Source organism: Seriola dumerili, unplaced genomic scaffold, assembly GCF_002260705.1.
Source record: "Seriola dumerili isolate Sdu_G_001 unplaced genomic scaffold, Sdu_1.0 BDQW01000189.1, whole genome shotgun sequence".
Classification (NCBI taxonomy): domain Eukaryota; kingdom Metazoa; phylum Chordata; class Actinopteri; order Carangiformes; family Carangidae; genus Seriola; species Seriola dumerili.
Genome location: NW_019174444.1, coordinates 1183019 through 1198884, shown reverse-complemented (window position 1 = coordinate 1198884; position 15866 = coordinate 1183019). Strand labels below are relative to the sequence as shown.

At 40.8% G+C, this 15866-nt stretch overlaps 2 protein-coding genes and 1 non-coding gene across 4 annotated transcripts; 1 reads left to right on the top strand and 2 right to left on the bottom strand.

The window, feature by feature from the left end:
• Window positions 1-1746: 1746 nt before the first annotated feature.
• trnah-gug lies at window positions 1747-1818 on the bottom strand. Its single transcript has one exon. It is a non-coding gene; the product is annotated as a tRNA-His (tRNA).
• Window positions 1819-1822: 4 nt separating this feature from the next.
• LOC111227526 (fetuin-B-like) lies at window positions 1823-6029 on the top strand. Of its 2 annotated transcripts, none has more exons than XM_022753057.1 (8): window positions 1823-1927; window positions 2866-3066; window positions 3426-3539; window positions 3755-3833; window positions 4036-4202; window positions 4493-4606; window positions 5353-5475; window positions 5647-6029. In XM_022753057.1, exons 2-8 carry the CDS (start codon window positions 2869-2871, stop codon window positions 5902-5904), a joined length of 1053 nt encoding a protein of 350 aa, XP_022608778.1. In that variant the 5' UTR covers window positions 1823-1927; window positions 2866-2868; the 3' UTR covers window positions 5905-6029. The 2 variants fall into 2 exon arrangements, with proteins under 2 accessions (XP_022608778.1, XP_022608777.1); XM_022753056.1 differs by having other exon boundaries at window positions 1823-1931.
• A 2171-nt stretch (window positions 6030-8200) lies between these two features.
• On the bottom strand, window positions 8201-13506 carry LOC111227489 (histidine-rich glycoprotein-like). The gene is made up of 8 exons (XM_022753010.1): window positions 13443-13506; window positions 12817-13115; window positions 11764-11877; window positions 11381-11468; window positions 10945-11105; window positions 10475-10588; window positions 10082-10168; window positions 8201-9359 (listed from the first exon to the last, which is right to left on the bottom strand). The coding sequence occupies exons 1-8, from the start codon at window positions 13504-13506 to the stop codon at window positions 8619-8621; spliced, it is 1668 nt and encodes a 555-aa protein (XP_022608731.1). The 3' UTR covers window positions 8201-8618.
• Window positions 13507-15866: the final 2360 nt, after the last annotated feature.

Sequence of the window (15866 nt, the reverse complement as noted above, 5' to 3'; positions counted from 1 at the left end):
GTGATTCAGCCTTTAATAACATAATCACAGTTATTAGTTTTGTCAATGAAAAATTCAGTTTTATATTTCTGGCAGCTCCAAGTGTATTTTTGTAATAAGAATATTAGAAGATAAAAACTCAAACTTCATCTCATTGAACACACTTTACATCTGAGTGAGTCTCAGTTGCTTGTTGATTCAGTGAAGTGAAAGAAAAAGTAAGGGTGACACCATGTGGACACATGATGAAGTTCAGAATGCTTCTTAATGAGCGTCTGTACAGTTTCTTTGAACAGTATGTAATGGTGACAGAAAACTGCAAATATCATTTTAGTACATTTTATCATTTTAAAATTGATCCTCTTTATTGAACGTGTGTTTTATTATTTTTACAATGTAAATACTGCCTATGATACATTATTTTATAACACAGAAAACATCATTTAAGTAGAACTGATGTTATATATTTCACATTCAGACTTGTCTCTTTAGTAACTTGCATGATATAATTTTGGCATTTTAAAAAAAACAATATTTATTTGCTCATCAGAATCAGCTGGAAGTGGCTTCAGCTCTGTTGCAGTGCCTGTAATCAATCACATTTCTCTTCTTTTCCTTGGATCACTCTGTGTTGTAGGAAAATGACTCAGTTCGTGGCCAGAGGGCTCTTAAATAAATGAGTGAATGAAATTGTATTCAGCATGACACTGAGGTCCAATAAGATTGTTATTCTACTGAGCTGTTTCACACCCTCTCAAAGTCCGCCAAGCACATTGTGCGTTTCGGCCTTAACGGACTAATGAAACTGTCGGCACAAATCACAGCAAATTCCTTGTGTTTGTTATTCTGATTGCTTGGTTGCATGAGTGTTGCTTGGATGTTGGATTGCATCTGTTTGAGGGTTTAAAATGGGTTTGGGGCTCTGCTGATGTATCTGTGTAGATCTTAAAATATCAAAAGATTATCATTGGTGACCAGATTTCTGAATGGAAAACCAAGAACATTTCTAGTCATTATATCATTAAAATATCTAATCGGGGACACCATGGTAACTGTTGTATTGTAATAAACTTGGGTGAAGGTTGTCTCATAAAATTGGGTCACTTTGGGTTAGAGTTAGGGTTCTTCTCTTCCTTCTCTTTACCTTTCCTCTTAATTCTTCACTCGCTTTACCCTGTTTACCTCCTTCATTTTTTCCTCTCTTCTCCTTCCTGTCCAGTCTTCCTTAATACACGGTACACTATTAGATTACTATTACTATTAGATAAAATACTTCGGTTAGCATATTCCCACTGCTTGCCTCATTGTTGTATTTTATCGTTTGGAATAATAAATTGGTTAAGTGACTCTGTAATCCTTTCTTTACCCCCCTCACCCCCTCACCCCCCTCCCTCTCTACTCTCCCTACAGAGAAAAGCAAAAAAAAATAAAAAATCTTATGACTGATTTCTTTTTCTTTTTTGCGGCCATGTCATATTCCCCATCTAAAACTTGTAAACCAAGTTAAAGACGAGGTCCACAAAATATGTTAAATTACACCCATGTAGATTGTATGTCTACAAATCAGCCGACTCTAACCCTGGGTTATATTTTCCCTATTGGAGCAAAAGTATGAAGTTGGACATAAAGCCAGAAGTGGACCGCTAACAGTATGTGTTCAGCATCAGTGATTAGTATTTTGTATATTTGTGAGATCAATCTATTACTTTGTGTTTGCGACAGTTTCTGTCTGGCATTGCACAGTTGCCACGGTGACCCTCAAAATTCTGCCGTGACCCGGATTCGAACCGGGGTTGCTGCGGCCACAACGCAGAGTACTAACCACTATACGATCACGGCGAGCTGTCCGCTGGACTGCCATTTCAAAGGTGACAGCTGACCGGAAAGCAGCGTAGAGCGACAAAAAACGGAAACATTTTTTCTGTTTATTTTCTGAGGAAAAAACATTGTGGGTGAGTTTTTATTTATTTATTTATTTAATTCTTATTTCTTTTTGCAATTTATGATGATAACTGATATTGGCCTATTATATCATATGATTTTTAAAGCTAAGTGTAACCACAATTATTATACACATTTGGATTATTTTGATAATAAGTTTACCATATTCATTTCTGTTGTATATTAAGTGATGCATCATTATTTGAGTTTATTAGGCTATTTTTAGTTAATATTACTAATATACTTACATCAAATGTCCTGCTATCAGGGCAGAATAAAGCTGAGTGAATTGTCCTGCCGTGTTGGTGGAGATTATAGAAGACAGTAAAAAGAAAACTGTAACCGGCTTGTCACCCACAGCGCTACACTACACTAATTTTCACACTGTCACTGTGTGCCACCCTGGCCTGCATCAACAACTTCTCCTGTTTCACGCTGGCACCAAAACAGATGCCAGTCTTCTAAAAGTTATCATACAAAGGGAGAGTGAGGAGGTGGATTACGATGCAGTCACATTTCTACATTATGAGCCTTGTTTTCACTATAACTCATTGATCTTTTGTTGTGACTCCAAGCTGACTACAGTCCGATGATCCTCTGCGATAAACCTGTACTTGACAACCAAAATTTGATTAAGTTGATATCCCCTGTTCCACAGTGCACCATGACCCCTTGATTAATTTTGAGCCAGCCATTTCACCATGCAGAGCAGCAGATAGCAGTTGTTTGTTTGGGGAAAGTCCACCATGAGCCTCACATGTATCCAAACCCTGTCTGGCAAAACCAGGATTACAGGTTTTACAAAGGGAGATTTGCAGGCCAGGGCATGTGTTAGTCTAAATGTTCAATTATCTATCAGGATAGGCTTTAGCAAATCAGCTGGGTGAAATTAAGGTTCTTATTGGGCTCAGTGTGTGTGTGTATATTCGTGTGTTTGTGTGTTAGGGGATGAGGGTGTACCTGCTGGTCCTATGTCTGGCTTTGCTGCAGCAGCAGGGAAGAGCCAGGCCGGACCCTCCGGCCTGCAACAGCCCTGAGGCAGTGAGAGTGGCAGAAGAGGCCCTGGAGCAGATCAACCAGGACCGGACAAATGGATACATCCTGTCCCTCAACAGACTGTATGACGTCTCTCACACCCCTGAAAAAGTGAGGGCGGACACACATGCACGCACGAAAACATGAAAAGGGTCCTGCGCCATCTTGCATCCTGAAAAATGCAACAATATTTGCAGAAAGAGATAAAACAGTGGATGCAACAGCAGCATGTTTGCAAAGTATAGAAAAAAAGTAAATGTAAGTGTGAGTAGAAGCATTAAGCATTAGCCCTGAACCTTGGTTACCCCCCCTGTGGCATCTATCTCAGTCACAAGCAGAAGCAAGCACATACTAACGACTGTGTGTGTGTGTATATGTGTGTGACTGTGTGTGGGTGTGTGTGTGATTGTGTGTGTGTGTGTGTTCGTGTGTGTGTGTGTGTGTGTGTGTGTGTGTGTGTGCTCCTCCAGGAGAAAGATAGGTTGCTCTACAAACTGACCATTGATGTCATGGAGACCGTGTGCCACATCACCAGCAGGAAACCATGGAAACAGTGTGAAATCAAAAATATTGGAAATATTCCAGTAAGTACCACATGGTGGTCTCTCTTCTGAGTGCTTTTTTTGTGGGCCACAATAGACTTCAGCTGATCCCAAAGCCACACTACAACATAATCTGCTTTTTGAATACCATGCAAAAATATGTTTTGTTCGATGTTTGCCAATGTTTCTTGTATTAGATCATTTCACAGATAAAAAAAAACAAACAAACCCAGAGACTGTGTGTTTGTGTCCTTCAGGTGTACGGAGAGTGCGAGGTATCTGCCTACCTTGACACTCAAGTCAAACTTCAAAACTACTCCTGTGTACTTCGTAGAGGTAGATACATGGAGTTGTTTCTTCTTTCTCTAAATGTGTTCTGTCCCAAAAATACTTCCATGAGGCAAGTAAACAATTTGGCTAGGTGAAGGAGAACACGCCTGGATAAAGTACCCGTCACTGTGGTGGGTTCAATCCTCAACATCCACTTTTGCCTCAGCTTCATCTCATTGACCTCAACCCTGTTGATCCTTGTGTTTAGTTTCTTCAAGGAGCGTTCTGGGCGTTTGCCCGGACTGTCCCACAGCTAGGGATTTGAACCATCCCGCTGTCAAGGAGACAGCCAATCTCTCTCTGCAGAAGTTCAATGAGGAGAGCCGTCTGGCCAACTACTTTACTCTGGAGAACATCACAAAAGCCAGTGCACAGGTTAAAAAAAATAATTAAGTAATCAACTAACCCGTGTGACACAATGTTAAATTTGGCACAGACCGATTTGGATGCTAAATGTGTAGCATATTTATCAGATTGATTATATTTGGTCATAATTATCTTAGTGAGGAAGTACAAGTTTACAAATCTTGACTGAATTACACCTAAAACCTTCCAACCATTTACCATTTTTATACTTCATAATTTAAGTAGTCCATAGGTGTTCAGCACATTACACTAGTGCGTGCACATGTCTATACATTATGTCTTTGTATACTTTGTGTCAGTGGGTGGTTGGTCCGTCCTACTTTGTGGATTTCACCATTGTGGAGACAGTGTGTTCAAAGGAAACAGATGCCAGTGAGCTGAGCAGCTGCCCACCTATGGACTGTCAGTTTGCTGTGAGTAACATGCACACAGGTGTATTGAGAGTATTTTAATACATTAGACTTTATATTTATATAGCGCCAAATCACAACAGAGATTATCTCAAGGCACTTTTTTAAATATAGCTCAATATTTTGGATTTGCAGAGGTTTGGATGTATTTATGTATTTTTATGATGACCTTTGAAGGGTGTACTTTTTATGTTGCATCTTGTTGCCTTATTTTTTTTATATATATCTATAGCACTTTATAAAGTTTCTTAAATGTAAGTGTTTTTGGAGTGGGCCTATGCCAAATCAAATTTTGGACCAAGGCTTTTGTACAAACTTAAGTGCCACCACTTTCCCAGGCTGTTAACTAAATATGGTGTCACCCATGTCCTCTATTGGTCATTACCTTTCTACCAGCCTGAGACAACAATTGGCTGAAAGTCACGTGACCATCTTTGTAGAAGTCCCATTGGCTGATATGTATGTGTTTGCATTTGATTGTTTGTTTTAAAATTGTCTCATACTAACCCAATTTAAATGTTGCTTGTAATGTGTTTTATGATGACCCAGATGAAGGCTACAAGCTGAAACGTTTCTGGTCTTATGATAAAGTTCTTCTGTTAACTGCAAGTGTTGCTGGAGTTTTCACCTCTGTAGACTTTTTCCTTTCCCCATGCACCTTGGAAGTCAGCGAAGTTGTGCCAGAAACCTCTACAAGATGCCAACAAGTTGTAAATCCATGCTCAACTGTACTTGATTTCTTCTTGCAGCATAGAGGCTTCTGTGTGGGCTCACACATGGAGCCTCATGATGAGTACATATCCAGACTCAAAGACAGCTCATTACAGAAAAAGAATTATGCAAACGTGAAGTGTGACATCTACGAACCTCAGGTACCTGCTTCGACTTCAGAGATGCCCCACACAATAGGACTTAACATATCTGATCCTCCAGATTTTAGTTAAAGTTATTCTATTAATCTATTTAACACATCTCTGACTTCCCAGTAGAAGCTGAAGGAGATAACCACACTGTCTCTTTCGCGTTTCTCTTTCTCTCTGTAGGCTGCTGTTGCGGAGGAGCAGGCCCACGCAAAGGCAGACAGCGAGCACACTGAGCATCAGCACCACAACCACACACACCTGCACCCCCATGAGCACGTGCACTCAGTCACACCCGGATCAGACCCCACTGTCTCCAAGCCGCGGGGTTCCCTGGGGACTGTGGTGGAGCAACCTGAATCTCCCAGATCTGCCCCAACAGCAAGCTCTTGCCCCGGGCCGAACAGGCACAATCTGGGCATAAACCACTTCAATCAGTGACTGGCTGGACGCAGGGCTGCATCTTTCACAGAAGACAAGAAAGTGTTACCTAGAAGTAACAACATTAATCCTTCTAAATAATTAGATTACATTGATTGTTTAATAAAACATTTTCAAAGCTGGAAGTTGTATTATTTCCTCACAACATGGGAATAGTTGTCTCAGTTTTGTTAGAGGGGGGTGATGGCCCCCAGACTTTGAAAACCCCTTAATGGTTACACCACTGGTTTATGTCTTTTTTTTTTTGAGTCCTAAATGATGGGTATTGTTAATACAAAAAAAGGGTTGGCGGGGGCGTCGCGTAGCACAGTGGGTTACGCAGGTGCCCCATATATAGAGGCTACAGTCCTCGCTGCAGCTGGCCACCAGCTCGACTCCCGCTTCGGACGGCCCTTTCCTGCGTGTCATTCCCCCTCTCTCTGCCTCCCCATTTCCTGTCTCTCTACTGTCCTGTCCATTAAAGGCACAAAAATCCCCAAAAAATAATAAAAAAAAATGTGAATGTGAATATAGAAGGGAAGAATCAAGCTTGAACCCTCATAAATCAGTGATCCCCAAATGTATAAGAGAACAATCAAACATCTCAAACAACAGAAATAGAACAGAAAACATAACACTCGTATCACAATCCTTGTTAAGGCCTTTAGGCTTAAGTGTATCTTAAGTGTAAATCCAGTAGAGCTCCCTTTGACACATCTTTCTCTCTGTATCTCCAATGTGTTCACTGCCCTGGAATCATAGAGAGGAGATAAGGAGCAGAAATTCATTGAAATGGCGGCCAACATGATATTTCACTTTGTTGCGTCTAATGGAGCTCTTGTGCTCACTCACAGGAAAACTTTTGTCCAATCTTGGATGTATAACAGAAGTTTTATATTGTTGTCAAATTAATGCAATTGGTCACTGCATCTTCTTTATGCAAAAAAAATTTAATAAGCATACTCCTGTGATCTCACCTTACATAAGCTACATTATTGTACATTGTACTTTTCGGAGATTTTTTTCTGGCTGACATACAGTTCTTAACTGGAAATTACAAAATGTGTCATTATTGTGAAAGTATGTTTTTTTTTTTTTGCAACTAACCCCGATTGCAGCTGTGAGTTGTGTGTGGGTTGTGGCAACAGAACAAAGATAAGAGCTTTTTGCTGAGTGTGTAAAGCTAATGTTAGAAGAGTGGGTGAGGAGTTCTTGTTTGCAGTGTGACAGGAACAAAAAGTTAACCACTATTTCTTCCTCTAAGGTCCTATTTGTCTAATTAGCAGGATCTCATGATATACAGCATATACAGTTTTTTTTGGTAAATATATCACATAAAAATTTGCCGCAATATTCCAGGATTGGTTTGAACAGCCATGTTTGTAACATATTATCCTATTGCAACCAAATGGAGTTGAAACTGTCTTCATACTAGTCTATGAAATGTATTGGAATTTCACCCTTAGCAGTTGCTACAGCAACAAGATTTATGGTAATAACTCAGTGGTCATGAGTGTAATGCGGCACTCACACCCTAAGCGACATTCGCTCATCAATGTGAATTATGTGTGGGGTTAAAAAAAGCTTGGTGGCAGTGACCACGCTCAGGGTTAGCGGTGAGCTGCTGTGGTTCAAAAGAACTAGCTAGCGTGGTCAATATAAGTTCAGAAGCTAAGATAGCTTCCTCTATATTTTGGGCTGTTTATCCTCTCAAAGGTCAGCAGTGTAAACACAACTTGCTATTTTCAAAGTTCACCAAAGCTGAACCTAAGCTGAATCCTTGGACCCTTTGGAATGAACAGAATTTCAGTTTTAAATACAGGTGCAGCCCTAATATTTTAGAAATTTAAATCAGCACAGTTGCCTTATACTATGGGAATCCTGATGCTGATCTGGTTAAAGATGCAGATTAAAACTTTTTATACCACTAAAATAATAAGAGGCTAATGAAAGTTCAGACCTGATGACAAGGCAGACAGTATTCAATGCTCTGCATCTCTTTAAATAGAATTGGAAGAAGAAAAGATGCAGTGTTAGCTGTTGGGATGGGATCAGGAAAATGCCTGTTAAAACAGATATTTTGATTTCATTTTATTTTGGTGTACTTCAGTTAGCTAACAGCCACTTCTGTAATAATAATGTATTGGCTAGAAAATCCATCTGAAGATTGTTTTCATGGCGTTTTGTTTGATGACATTAACGATAGTGAGATCAGTTAAAGGAAATACAGGGAGCTGGTTGTGGAGGTTGAAGACAAGTACATTCAATCCACACAAAATGGATCACCTTGGTCTTGATCAACACAGATGACAAAGGGTACGAGTATTTGTGGTATCATTTATTATGTTGTTCAGCCAAGCCCAGATAATATACAAACACAGAAAAGCTTTTCTGTCTTAATTGTACAGTGACAGTGACAATGTGAAGGTTGGAAGGTGGTTCCTCTGTGTGAATATGGGCAGACTGTGGGCAGTTGTTTTAGTACTACACAGAGAAAATGAGGAAAAAACAGGTTGATGTAGTTTTTAATGTACTTAGCCCCTATGACATGGTCAGGTTACATGTTATGTGCTTGAATAAATCACTATTTTGACCAAGAACGACCCTGAGAAGCAGTGTAGGTGTGTGACACTGTCTATGGATGTGTCACATGTAAAATAGGGTTTTCTTGTCTCTACTACACTAGTCTGTGTCTATGGGTGAGTTTCTAATCAGTTTCTACTCTACGGGCCTCCTTATGCAGCTGGCTTGAACATGGGGTCCTCAGCGAAGAGTTTCTCCACCAGGGTCTCTCCTGCTGCTGGAGGGGCGCACTGGGCTGAGACTGAGGTGGGGAAGGCGACGATGGCGGGCTCCATCTCTCCTGGGATCTGGGGGTCGGGCTTGAGGGGCAGGACGACTCCAACCTCACCGACGGGCTCATCGGGGAAGGAAGGCAGGGTCGTGGGCTTGTCCATGGCGGGCAGCATCCTCACTGTGCCCTCTGGGTGGTCGTGGGCGCCGGTCTCATGGTCGTGGTCGTGGTGATGGTGGTGGTGCTCGTGCTCGTGCAGGTGAGTGTGCTTGTGGTCGTGGTCTAGGGCGATCTCGTGGTCGTGCTCGTGGGTGTGCACGCCGTCGGCATGCTTGTAATCGTGGTGGTGGTTGGGTGAGTCGCCGCTGTGGTTGTGAGCTTTGGCGTGATGAGTGTGCACGTGATCATGGCCGTGACCGTGGTCGTGGGAGTGATCGTGGGCGTGCCTGTGGGCGCTGCCCGCATCGTGGTCGTGAGTGTGGTGGTGGTCGCTGTCTTCAGCGTGCTTCTGGGTTTTGTCGTGGTGAGAGTGGCTCTTGGTGTGGTCGTGGATGTGGTCGTGTGTGTGTGTCTGGTCGGCGGTGTGTGCTTGTTCATGGTCGCCGCTAAGTGTGTGTGTGTTGGTGTGGCTGTGGTCGGTCTCTCCGCCCAGCAGGTGCAGTGTCTTCTCTCTCTCAGCAGCCTGGAGAACACAGACAGGTGACATTAGTGATGAATGATAATTGGACTGAAGACGTGTAACCTTCACCACACCCACGGTTTTCAGCAAAGTCCAAATCAAGTCATGTCTGGGGTCTTATATTTGTGAGTTTGGCCATTGTTTGTACAGAATATGATAACACTGTTGACGCAACCTGGACACCAACAATACAACCTGTGATCATTTCTGCTGTAAAGTTGGACATTTAGACATGGGAGTCTATGGGGATTGACTCACTGTTGGAGCCAGACTCTAGTGGTCATTTGAATAACTGCAGGTTTTAGCACTTCTGTGCTGGCCTCATTTTTCAGCTGCTGCTTGAGTTACACACATTCATACCTGGAAGCTGCACAGTACAACGACAGTCTGACCTGCTGGCCACTGAGCAGCTCAACTGGTGCAGTTGGGGTCAAGGGTCTCGCTCAAGAGCACCACAGTGGTGTTGACAAAGGAGGGCCAAGGGTTTTTTTCCCCCCTTTTCCCATTCAGATTTAACCCTGCTGGTCTTCTTCTCTAACCCATGGGCCACAATTGCCCTCAATTACTTTGGTGTCCTCTTTTTTTTTGTTAAGACTACTGCTCTGTCTACAGCTCTGAATGAGATTTGATTATTCGATTTGATTATAATGGAAATAATTTGTGTTTGCTTTTTCCTTTTATCTCCTTTTAAGTCAGTGCGACAGTGTCGGCTCTGTGAGTCTTACCTCAGGCTCGTAGATCTCACACTCTACACTGAAACTGCTGTCACCAGAGGGAGTGTGGTAATGGGATCCCTTACAGAAGCCTTTGTGCTGAGGAGAGAATGGGAAAAAACAATAAGAAAGAAGACAGAGCAGAGGAATGGTCACGCCGGTGAAATTACCAGAATGTAATAGTTAAGCAAACTAATTTTAAAGAAATTCTCTGATACTTGATATAAATCCAAAAATTACTGGTCTAGAGCTTCACTTAAAAGCAGAAAGTCGTACTAAAAAATGGTCTTTAAATGGTATTGTTTTACTCAGTGGATTCCCATGTCTCTTTTCAATTTGCAAAACTTTGCAAAAATTAAAATGATCCATTTGATCAAGATAAGAATGTGAAATAATTTGACTCACAGCGAACTCGCAGTCCATGAGGGGGCACTTATCGGCCGTCACTTTTTCAGTGGTCTTGGTGCAGGTGGTCTCCTGGATGGTGAACTCTGCATTGTAATACATGCCAATGGCCATCTGGAAGCACACACAGAGAAAGACAGGAAACCTTTAACAAAGGAACAGGTGTAACAATATAACAATATGACATCTTTGGTCAGGAGTTGCCCAGGCAGTGAGTTAGAGAGCTTCAGACCAGTGGACGATTTGATGATAATTTGATTGTGGAAACTTCAATTAAATTAAACTTAAATTAGAATCGATAACATGACATAACATGACATAAATCTAAAATGATTGCAGGAACAAACTATTTTTTTGATACTTTGCCATTTAATGTGTGGACATGTTGCATTTCACCAACTCCTGTAACAAGTTCTTCAATGTTTGTGGGACACAGAGTGGAGGATACGGTATGTAATGTGATATCTTACTCCAGCGGAAGCGCGGGTGACATTGAGCAGAGCGAAATGATTGGCCAGCCCGCTCTCACTGTTGAACTTTTCCAGTGAGGAAGTCACAGTCTTCTGAACCTCAGCGTCGTCCAGGGCCATTAGAGATGGACAGTCGGGACAGGAGATCCTAGCTGCAGGAGCTTAGCAGAGAGAAAAGCAGTTTTGAATGTCCACATATCACAAGATTTGGAGGAAGGCAATATTTATTTAAAATAAGAGAACTCTGCTTTATATTTTCTTATTTTCAAACCATGTGTCAAACTGAGCTGAATAGATGTGAAACTTTGACTCCAGTGGCAGATTTCTTCCTGCTAGATGTCTTATTTAGACAATGCATTTCATCTGAATTAAAAAAAAACACACTAACTTCTTGTATTTGCTTTTATAATTGGTATTTGTTTTTTCGTTTTTTTACCTGGTCTGACCAGACAGCTGTATTTGTAGAGACGCACCACTCTGTTCACCTTGCTGATGTAGATGGCAGCTTTGCACTGTCCATATACCTGTAAAGAAAAAGTACAATAATTGCACACACAAAATTTTTTGTCTGAAACAAAAAAAGATTTGACTTATATTTAGATTTTGAAAATGTTACAGTCGACCAACATGTCTTATAGTACTAAAATTCTTTGGTTTGTTCTTCTTCTGACTAAAGAACTGCTCTTTATGAAAAAGCAGAAAAGTTTAAAGCTTATGATGTTCATACAGGAAGACATGTTGATTTCTTTTTAATTTTTTTTAACTTTACTAGAATATTGTATGTTGTATGCAAAAGTGTGTGTACGTATATTATCTAACCGGTGTGTTGTGGTCGGGTCGAATCTCGCAGGACTTCCAGTCCTTCCTGCTGAGAACGCTGCAGTTGGTCTCAACAACATCCAGAGTCAAGTAGAAGACCACGCCGTTCTCTCCCTGTGACACACACACACACACACACACACACACACACACACACACACACACACACACAGAGAATGTAAACGTTACACATTAATGGAGCAGTAATCACAGTCAGTAAAATCCTATAGTAAGTGATATTCCACTGAGGTAAATGTGTGATAGTTCAAATGATGAAGCCATAAGTACTGACATTTCCATGACAACCGTTACCCTTCCAATAATCCTTGGTATCTCCTGATCTTTCACACAATCAGCATGAATCATCTGACACAATATTAATAACATCCATAGTAATTACAATCTTAATGAACTTATAACGAATTTTGCAGCTAAGATATAACTCACACACTCTTGTCATCTGAGTCTCTCAAAGTCAGAGTTTTATGTTCCTGTCATGGCGTTACAAATCCCTGTGATTTGTGATTGAAGAAAAACTAGCCCTTTTAAGCAACCTGGATCTTTTGGCCTTCATACTTAGTTGTTATGATATATATATATACATATTATATATTATCTGTCAGCTTAATTGGTAAATGGTAAATGTACTACACTTACATGGCGCTTTTCTAGTCTTGTCAACTATATACACGCCACATTCACCCACTCACTCACACATTCATACGTCACACCCGCACACAGCCATCAGGGGCTTGTTTCTGATGCTGTTGCAATAAATATAAAGTGGTTTGACTGATGTGGGCTCTCCCCCAGAATGTAAAAATCAGCAGCCTGACGACCAAACTGAATTTTTTAACTTCAGTCATTCATTCTTCATTTAGTTTGAATGACAGAAAAAAACTGGAGGTGAGGGCGGTGATTCTGGTCTGGATCTAAACTACTAAACTCTACTAAGCAGCCCTGATCTACTCCATAGGGGAAACAATATTGCATTTAAGAGTATTACATGAGTTGGTTAGTGGTCAGTGTCATGGTGGTGCTCACTGGACTCACATGTTGTGCCGTGTGCACGTTGGACAGACGGTGCAGTCCGAAGATGTAGCCTTCCTGCCGGTCCTGGTTGATCTTGGTGAGAGCCTCTCCAGCAGCACCCAGAGCTGCCGCGTCTTCACATGACCCCTGCTGCAAGCCGTCCGCCTCCACCGGTGCGCCGTGTACGTGCACGCACCCCAACGCCAACAACAGCGACAACAGCACACAATGCTTAATGGTAAAGGCCTTTCTCTCTCTCTCTCTCTCTCGAACACACACAGGCTGAGTGGAGGAGGATACCCTAACAGGGATGGGGTGACCTTTTATATCTTGCTACTGTTAGCACACCCACTCTCTCTCTTTCTCCCTCTCTCTCTCTTACTCGCACACAAACACACGCACACACACACACACACACACACACACACGCACGCACGCACGCACACACGCACACACACGCACACAGAAAATCACTGCCCTCTCATGTCAGCTAAGGTAAATATAACCATTGATCCCCCACCCCCTTTCAAAACACAGGGTCCTATTCAGGAATGCTGCATCTGTTGATCTGCCAGCCAATCAGCTACTGTTACAGACTTGCACAATGGAGCCTATCAGGTGGGAGATAATCTGATTTGCAGTCATACTCTCTTCTTTGGGATCAATAGGGACAGGGTTGGAAATCACTTGATCCACTCTCGGCACTGACATCAGGGAACCAGCTTTGCAAAAAAAAAAAAAAAAAAAAAAAAAAAAAAAGACAAAAAACATGACTAATACAATAGTACATACATACAATACAATTTAATCAAACTATCAGGTATCAGGTCAAACACTGTCGTCATTAAAGTGAACTCACACCACATGATTATAATCCAGTAAAGCAGAGAGGATTGTAACGGCACTGACCTCAGACTTTCCACTGATTCAGTGAATTTCTGTGAGTTTAAAGGTGACAGGAAACGCTTAACCCATCACTATAAATCACCCTTTATTCCATATCAAAAATAATAATAATGATAAGCTTTATTTACATAGCACCTCATGATAAAATTGAAGACGAACAATAAAAATAAATGATAAAAAAAAAAACAGATTTAAAAACAGTTTAAAGGTTTTACAACATTGGGAAGGAAATATAAGAGATATAAGAGTAAAACAGTCTCAAATGTTTAAATTAATTGGTAGAATAAGAAACAGGACAATGACTTAGTGTAAGAATATATTTCGGACAAGAGAAGTAAATTCAGACAAGTCCCCCAAGCCCCAAGGAAACAACCTATAAAAATGTCTTTATGAGGGATTTAAAAGAGGCTACAGAGCTCGTCAGCATAATCTCAGCAGGGATGCTGTTCCAAAGACTGGGGGTCTGAACAGAGAAGTCCCTATCACCCTTGGTCTTAAGCTGAGAAGACATCAACTAATATTGGAGAAGAGGTAAAGAGTAGGTGGCTTATCAGTATTTTAAATACTTGAAGGTCGTCATTTCTGGACATTACTTTAGACTGTCTGTTGGTGGTGTAGAGGTGGCATATTACACTTCAGCACATTCCTGAACTTTTACCCAAATTCACTTCTGAAGTCTTTGGTTCTCCCCCATCAACATCTGTACTGAAGGGGGGAGAGATGCAATTTTTTTTGCAATGGGTGCTGAAAATCTAATAGTGCATCTCGTTGACCTTTGTCATAACAAAATAAACAGTCCATGGAACCACCAGGATATATCGACGTATCTTGTGCAGCTGCTGTGTTGCACAACTATTAGGTACACTTACATAAGAATTGTTGGGACATGACTGCTTATACAGACCACTCTGAATGAAGTGAGCACAGATTCTCCAGCAGGACAAAAAGGAGTCATGATGGAGGTTGTATTGTAGTAGAAATGCAGATTATACAGTATGATGTGAACGTCTTCATCATGAACAACTGGAGGATAGCACAAAAAGGACATGTTTTCTCATGTTAGCTAATTAATAAAATGCATAAAAAAAAGCTTAAGTTAAGTTTAACCAACTAAAACAAGCAAAATGTAAGTTATGTGCAGACATTTGCTCCTGAAATTCCTTCCAAACCACAGGTTAAAATGTCAGCGGGAACTTTATTGCAGTTTTTGCTGATTTGTTTCAGAGAAAAACAAAAATGACTCGGTTCTAATTTGAGCTGCAAGCAGAAATACACTTGAAAGTATTTGAGCTCATGCAAGGAAATTTACAAATTCAAATGAAAGTAAGTCTTCATGTATAGTGAGAGACGATATTGTGAAATGAATTGAATTCAGTGGAGATTAAGGCTGACTTACAGAATCTTGACAGGTATTTCAGTTTCTCAACATGTTGAATTCATGGTGGGAAAATATATTTGTCATCTTTGTTACACTGGTGAATGGTGTTGCAGAATATGGTGTTGTGTGTTTTTATTTGTGGGACTCTGATTCAGTGAAATTGGGCAGTTATGACTGCTGGAAGTCTATATATATATGCTGGAAGTCACTATATATATATGCTGGAAGTCTATATATATATGCTGTAAGTCACTATATATATATATATGCTGGAAGTCAACAAAAACGTCAGATTAAAGAAGAGGGCATTGTGGGAACTGGATCCAAGAGTTAAATTAAATGTTCTTGTTTCAAGGAATAAGAGAATCCATATGTCTATGTGCTGTTAACATGGCACGGCTGCTCCTTATAATGCAAGCACAGAACACACAGTCACAACTTGTGCACAGACTTTGCAAAAAGGCAAAGGTGAAAATGTAAAAAAGGGGGCACCACCACCCTGCACGGGTTTGGGTTGTGTGTGGGGATTTGGTCCACAGTGAAATATCTCAACCTGTAATGAAAAGCAACAAAGTACATTTACAAAAAACTTGTATTGTCCTGGTTAAATATAGGTTTTAAAAGAATAAAGAACATTTTGGGACACAGAGCAACAGGGACAGAATTGACTGCTGGTCTATTAAAATGATAAAAGTAAAGTAAAGATGGCTTTTTAGAAAACATACAGCTTGGACATTGTCTGCACATGTATGTAGAGTAAACAGAGGAATAACAGTGTACATATGAT